Source organism: Dipteris shenzhenensis, chromosome 5 (genome assembly GCF_047967505.1).
Source record: "Dipteris shenzhenensis isolate YYH24624 ecotype China chromosome 5, Dip_SZ_1.0, whole genome shotgun sequence".
Taxonomy (NCBI): Eukaryota; Viridiplantae; Streptophyta; class Polypodiopsida; order Gleicheniales; family Dipteridaceae; genus Dipteris; species Dipteris shenzhenensis.
Window position 1 is genome coordinate 58462511 of NC_141600.1, and position 7679 is coordinate 58470189.

At 50.5% G+C, this 7679-nt stretch overlaps 1 protein-coding gene across 1 annotated transcript in view; it reads right to left on the reverse strand.

Annotated features, from left to right (window-relative positions):
- The window catches only part of LOC147902242 (uncharacterized), an 88588-nt gene extending 81527 nt beyond the window's left edge, over window positions 1-7061 (reverse strand). The window contains exons 1-2 of the mRNA XM_087374463.1: window positions 6924-7061; window positions 6595-6657 (exon numbers count right to left, since the gene is read on the reverse strand). Coding sequence (XP_087230589.1) covers window positions 6595-6657; window positions 6924-7061 — 201 coding nt within the window. The remainder of the gene's footprint in view (window positions 1-6594; window positions 6658-6923) is intronic.
- Between the last annotated feature and the right edge of the window lie 618 nt (window positions 7062-7679).

Here is a 7679-nt window from a genome sequence, read left to right on the forward strand (position 1 = left end):
AGGGTGGGGCTCGGAGTCCACTAAGGCAGGCACAACAACAGTTGCAACAACAGCAGATGGAGATCCTAGACCCCTTGGATGGAGCCCTTAGAAGGAAGGTGAACCAAAGGAAGCGGAGCAAATGGGCCATAAAGAATCAACGGCAACGAGCCAACCGCAAGAGGAGAGCACATGCAAAGGCACAGGTACAAAGGGATTAGGCCGGTGGCCTGCAGATAGGTGTATCTAGAGACCTCGAGATAGAGCCTTCGACTTCCGGACATTCTTCAGGCCCCTCTGGAGGAGAGACGCCTCGCTTGCCCATGGGACCGACAACAGTACCAAGAGTGGGCATCAGAGACCCCCAGAGCACCAATGCCCTAGCCCCCCCCCCCCTCAGAGACCAAAGAGGGAGCTGCAAAGACCGCAAGTACTACGCCTTTTGCGGAGATAGCGGCAACTAACCCCACCCAACCGCCTTCCCCACCCCCCTTGGATCCACCTGCCCCCTCTCCACCAACACCTTCTACACCTTCCCCTCATCAGCCTCCTCCGCCTGTCCCTCCTACGGTGGTTACCCTCATTACCTCCCCCCCCGTCAGCCCCCTCTCCCTCCCCACGGACAATAGTAGCCTCACCTGGGGCCTCCTCCTCAGACACCCCGTCAGGCCTGGTGGGGGGGCCTCCTCTTCTGTGAGTAAGGGGAAGGCTAAATTTCCCACACCCTCTCCCCGGTTGTAGGGCAATGCTTTGGGCACATAGTATACAACCTCTTCTCATACACTCGGGGAGAGGGGTTCTTGAGACTAAGCCCTCAGACCCCCACATGCGAGCGGGCCGGCCCCTACCGAGGGAGATTACTGGGACCATGGAATTATTTGGAGATCCTAGATATGTATCCTATTCCCCTGGAGTTGACCATTCTGATCCTGCAGCCCCAAAAAGGGGGCATCAGCACAGTGGGTTCCCGCATTGATCCAATTTGGATCCTTCATTTCGCGTAAGCAGGGATGGAGAAGTGGACTCCAGAGCTTTTCGACGTGATGATGAGCATCAGGTATACTAGATGATGGACAAGTGGATGGGACCTTAGGGTATGGATCTTTGGTTGGCCCATGGTAGCTCCACATATTTTCAACTGGGCTTCTCTCCAGTTAAGCCTGGGTCAGGTTTGGACGTAGCTATGATCCGTTTGGCACCAGAGATGGTTTTCACATAGTTTCACTATTGGACGTTGCAGCAGTGCGCCAAACTTTCTAATGTAGATGTTTCTTTCATGCAGTATTGGGATCGAAGGGTGAGGATTGAGCCAGTGACGATGCTGGTTCATCGGTGCACAGACATATATTATTTGCCCTCTAAACCCTCGGCAAAGTCGCTGAAATACGGCTTCCTAGAGGCACATCTCCATGGGTTTGATGGTGGCGAGTTGGAATGTGCATGGGCTAAATGACCGTGTGCGTAGCTAGTCACAGTACTTGATTCTACGACACGAATTGCAGCGGACTCTGGTAGGCAGGCCAGTAGATTTTCTCTTGATTCAGGAGCACATGTTCTCAGCAAGAGACATAGCACGCCACCACCACCACCACCTCCCTGAGAGGGGCCGGGAGATCTGGTCCCCAGCTATTGGTAGGAGTGGCAGGGTATGCATTTCAGTATCTCAAGCGCTGGCCCCGGAGGTTTTTGCACGGGGAGAGCTCATTTCAGGCCATGCAGTTTGGATGGCGTTCAGGCAAGAGAGGCCCGGATTGTGGTATTCTGAATAAATATGTACCTGCTTGCAGGCAACACCGCCCGACTTTCTGGAGGCGGCTCACAGATTGCCTTTGAGGCCCAAACTCAAGATCTTAGCCAGGATCTTGTAAGTTGTGTCTTGAAGAGTGATCGGTCTCCACTATTGGATATCAAGTCTATCTCCCCCCTTCGAAATCAGGCATATCCAACCTCTGTGAGGAAGGGATCCTGAGTCAAAGATCTTCTGGCACGCTAACCGGAGTAGGGTGGAGATGTGTTCCCAGAAGCAACGAAAAAGGCTGGGGTCAATCCATCCTCCCTTGGGCATTTCTAGGCTGGAAGAGTCTATAGGGCCTCCCACAACTCCTCATCCATGAAGGGCTCCTCTAGGCGTCTGCTAAGGCTCTGTGAAACAACTGTGGGGACTTGCTCCCAAACTGCCTCTCTAGCCAGAAGAGTGGTGGCCAAGGCCTCCTCTGACTGAAAAAGCTAGTGATAAAAGGATGTAGTCATCTTAAGGATCTCCTGGGGGTCTAAGTGCATCTACCCTTGGGAGTATCTAAGACGCTGTAGCTGGATCCCTGCTGACCGTGGTCCTGTGGTATGGAAGAGTTTTCTGGTCATCCTCTGTCTCCCTGCAGGACCCATCTGGCCCTAGAGGAGTGATAAGAGAACTCTGCTCTGCGGACCTCCAAGCCCTGTAGCTCCGAGCGTGTGCACTCTAGGTGGTCCCTGAGCCATTGGGACCCTGGGTCTTGCTCCCAGAGCCTCTCGATGGACGTAAGATCTCGGCACAAAGCCCGCTCCTGCTCCTGAAGAGTAGCTCACCATCTCAATGCCTGGTCCTGTAGCTCTTGAAGACTGCTCCGCTGAATCTGCTCAACCACCCATGTCGCCCACCCCTCGATGGGGTGGTCCACGGGCTAACTCCAGATCTCAACCATCGCCCACTGGACGTCCTCCTCCTGTAAGAGACTGTCTAGTATGCGGACCCCCTTTTGGGGAAGTCCACGATGGGACTGCTCCACATGAAGAACTGCTGGCAAGTGGTCTGACATCATGGTACCTGCTAGCATGCCGGTGGAGTTGCCCCGGAGTAAAGCCCAGTCCCCTATATAGAATCTGTCCTGACGCTCTAGTAGCCCATCATGCTGTCTCTGGCCAAAGAAAAATCACAGGCTGTCTAGAAGCCTGATAAAATCTGGCTAGCGCCAAAGACCCCTGCCACCGATCATAAAAATGAACTGCTCCCAAGTAATACTCTCTCCTGTTGGCATCTCTGTGTAAGAGGCTCCTCCCTGCTTATCCTCCATGAACTCAAGGTTATTGAAGTCTCCCCCCACAATCCATGAGTCCACACCTCTATCAGACCCCACCTTCCAGACATCATTCATGAGATGTAGACCGGTTTTGTCCCCAGGAGCGCAGCATCCTGGATAACATCTTCACCTTCTGGGAGGCAGTTTACTGGGCCAAGGAGGAGGCACAGCCTCTCACTATCCTTCTTCTCAATTTTGAGGTGGTGTATGACAAAGTTGAGTGGTCCTTCTTGGAGGGGACTATGCAGAGACTTGGCTTTTTAGAGAGATGGATCAGAAGGGTTTCGGCTCTTTATGCAGGCAGCTCCAGCCAAGTGATCATCGGGGGCCATACAGGCAAGATCTTTCCACTCTCCTGTTCAGTGAGACATGGATGTCCTTTGGCTCCTTACCTTTTCCTTTTTGTGGCGGAAGCCCTGGGCTATTTTCTGTGTTCTTAGGCACTAGGCCTTCAAGGGATGCGGCTGCCAATCCAGCAGGAGGAGGAGCTCCTAGATTCGGAGTTTGCAGATACTGCGCTCTATGTTGATGGCTCTACTGCTAGCCTAGAGAGGGTCAGAGGGGCACTATCCATTTATTGCGAGCCTCCGGAGCTCATATAAGTTGGACCAAATCGGTTGGCTTCTGCACAGGCACGGAGGTGAGCCAGGATGTTCCAGGTTTGGGAACAGATTTTGGCTTTCGGTGGATTCCGAAAGGAGAGATGGCCAGATACCTGGCTCTCATCTAGGCATTGACATCACGGCAGAGCAGGAGTTCAGCCCGGTGCTGGTGGAGAGTGTTTGGCAGAAGCTCTTGTACTAGAGCTCTACTAAACTCTCACTTGCAGGACGAGCACTAGTGGTGAACCAGGTACTCCTTGCCACACCCTGGTACATTGCTTCTTGTTGGTACTTTCACCGAGGCTGCATGGCGCAGTTACGACGCTTGGTGCAGAATTTTCTATGGTCTGCATTGGATGGCACACACAACACTAGGGCCAGGGTGGCTAGTAGAAAATGATTTTGCCCCAAGCTCAGGGTGGAGTTGGCATTATTGATCTAGAAATGCAAAGCAGAGCCCTCTTGGGCAAGCTGGTAGTGAGAGGCCTCACCCCAGGGGTGAAACCCTGGAAGCTCCTACTCCAGCGGGGGCTTCTTGGGAACAGGCCTCGCAATGGCAGACAGTGGCAGCAGTCCTACAGGTGGATCTTCTCCGAGGCTCCGTTGACAGGGAAGGGCTCTCTGTTGATGCAAAGCCTCTACAGAGTGTGGCAAAGATTGTCAAGAGGACTCATTCGGGCTAGGCCGTCCTGTAGAGAGGAGTTTGAGAGACAGATGCACATTTGGCACCTGGAGGTAAGAGACTCGAAGGGATGCATGCTCGAGCAACGGGCTGATATCGATTGGGCACAGTGGGACAATAGACCGGCTAGATCCTTTGGGACATGGAGATGCCTTCCTAGGGAGGTAGAGGCCCGCATACAGGCTCTCTCCTATCTCCAAGGAGCAGGCATCAGGATGCAGGAGATTAAGGAGGCGATCCCGGACTCTTGGTGGGAGGGATTACGAAGCCCTTGGACCCCCCATTGCTGGTCAGGACAATTCTCGCGGACTGGGGTACTGCTCCGGCGGATACGCTTCTTCCAGGAGTCACTTGACTTCCCCTAGTCTCAAATCTATCGGGTAGGACCGGGAGGTTCACTGCAGGCGGAGTCGAAGACAAAGGTGGATCTAGAGAACCTAGAGTGGCAAAGGATCAGGATTGCAGGCAGGCAGTGGTACATCGATCCCTCCATAGTCTTATCGACCCCGGGGGGAGTAGTGTGGCGCTTTGGATCTGGGAGGGCAGACCTTATGTGACATTCAGTGGGGATCCAGGGGAGTGGTTTTGGCCTTCCCGCATAGGACACTCGGACGGCTAGAGGAGGTATCGTTCTTCTCGTACTCTACCGCGTCGGACGTCGTCTTCAGCTTGAGGCAGCAGCATGGTCCCCCACAAGGGAGTGCCATTGGGTAGAGCAGGATGTCCCGAGAGAGGTCATAGGCCGCTTTTTGCCCTGCCTTTGCATGAGTTTGTGCCCGTGGAAGATTTCATACTTCTTCTAGCTGCTGACGCATGGGGGCCTGCCCCTGGCTAGAACAGATGCATATAGATGGCAAATGCACTGGTTGTGTCGAGGGTGTTTTGGAGATGATTCCGCACTATCTATGGGGCTGCCCTGTAGCGCAACAGATCTGGCTGGCATCATTCAGGATCATTGCTAGCACTCAGAGGATGAGCAAAGATTTCGCGTGGGGGATGGTGGCCTGGCTCACAGAAAGAGGCCATGCCTTTGATCGACCCCGTCACGCCGACTTACAGGTTACATGGTCAGTAGGTTTCCCGGATTGAGATCCATGATGCAGTTCCGCCCTCCTTACAAGGATAAGCATATGCATGGTCATACAGAAGTGATGATCACCCAATCACAATTGCCCAGGGCATTAGAGGGTGCATGTGGCCCACTGAAGCAACAAGTGGTGCAACTTCACGAAGAGAACATGGCCCGGTTCGAGCAGGTCCAACGCCTAGAAACTGAAAGACCCACCCCTCCCAGAGGATGGCTTCTAGGAGACTTCCAGCATCACTGCTTGAAACGTTTGGGTGGCTCGATGCAGCCGGGTGCTGGGAGGCCAGATGGTTTCCCAACGGCTACCCTCGTAGCCATTTGGCAGGATATCATCTTCACCTTGCGCGCCATATGGGAGCGCAGTACTCCAAGCCCGAGAGCGACTATCAAGAGACGGGAGCGCTTTCACCAAACATGGCCGCAGGAGTATTCTACACCCTTTCCGTGAGGGGTATTTGCTGGGCATATAGACCACCATCATGGTTGCTAGCTTCTGTTTCGGAATCTCTATAGGAGTCGAGCCATGAGATCCGAAAACAGGTGTTCTTGCAGCTGGCAACTTGTTTCTTTTCTTTGTTTTCATCGTCAGCTCCTTTTGGAAGCTGGTTGTATGGTTTTTTTCAAGCATTAATACAATTTACCTTTTTCTGGGGAAAAAAAAAAAACTGCCTTGGATACAAGGCGATTTTATGGTCTCATGGCCCCTAAGATGGGGTATGAAACTTTGTTAGATCTTCAAAAAAGGTCCATCCCATGGAAGCTCAAGGACAAATCTCAGATTTTCTGATACTTCAAGTACACAGAAATGTTCAATGAGTGCCCCAAACTTTCCTATGGAGTCTAAATATCCACATATCATCACTGTCATTTTATACATGAACCTTCTTTCTATTTTTTATTTTGGCCTCAATATTCTAGCCTATGGTGTGCACTTATCTTTATGCTAGTATTCTATCACATACACGGCTTCATGTATCAAATGATTCAGTGCTCAAAATTTAATGATTATGATGTCATAACATGTTCCATTCGCTCTTAAATATGTAGTAGAGGACATCTAGAGATAAGTAAGCAATTCTTGACTTTGACAGTGTCTTTTCCTATTTGGTATCATTGCAATAGGAAATTATCGCAGGAGGATCATGTTGCAGTAATTCAGAACAAGAGAAAATGAAATCCATTGCTCACCATCTTCCTTTTTTTCACAGCTTCCTCCAGTTCTTCATAATAATCCAAAGCCAACTCCTGAGCCTGATATCTCAGACACCAAATCCAGAATATTCATTTTCAATTATTCCATTCTCTCAATGGACCATTCATTCCCACACGTTGAAAACATTTGTGGATCTTTATATTCTAGTTCTGTTTACTACATTGCAATTGCTTACTACAACAAATCCATGACAAGATTTGACAACGATGACATGTGATGGCCCTTATTATTATTTTTTGGTAATAGATGACTTTATTATTAATGGAGTTGTGATGTATGTAGGTTTTTCACAGAATGTCATAACTGGTCGTTTCAGAGTCCTTATATTGAGTAACTGCAAAAAGTCGTTAGGTTTGCTCCCAGGAGTCAAATTGTTAGCCTCGGCCTCTTCTTTCCAAAGCGAGGCTCTCCTCATGGAGAGACTCGATCTGTGTCTATACATGGAATTCATGGGGCTCTCAATGTTAAAAGAGCTGCCTCTCTTTTAGACCCTGCACATGCCAACTCAATGATCAATGGTTTTGTAAGCATTAAAATATTGGCTTACTTTGAATCACAAATAAAGCACTACCATGACAGATAAAATCCGATCTATATGCTACTCATGCAACTGTTGCGAAAAGAATATTTGACATGATTATAATCAAGAGTGGAGTGCCCATGATCTACAATGGTTTTCCTCTTCTTCAAGGCCTTGTTTCGGTGTCTCTCTGTTCCATCTGTTTGCCGCCACGATTTCAACTTTCTCCCAGCCCACCCTCTCCCCCATTTGTCCCCAGCCTAACGACCCCTTTGTTTCACACCCCCCTGCCTGCTTATTGCTTTCTTTCTGTTTGCGCCTCTTTTTGTCCTTTCTTTTACGATTTCTCCTGTGGAGGAAGTCTGGTTGTGACTGCATCAAACTTCTCAATGCACATTTTCTGCACCGTCGGCATAGTGCTCAGTGAAGAGCATATGACAATCTGTATGTCTCCTCGCTGGACATGAGATCCTTAAAAGTAGGGGTAGCTCAACTAGTATCCCTATAGGGACGCTGATGCCTTCATTGGAGGTGAAGCGA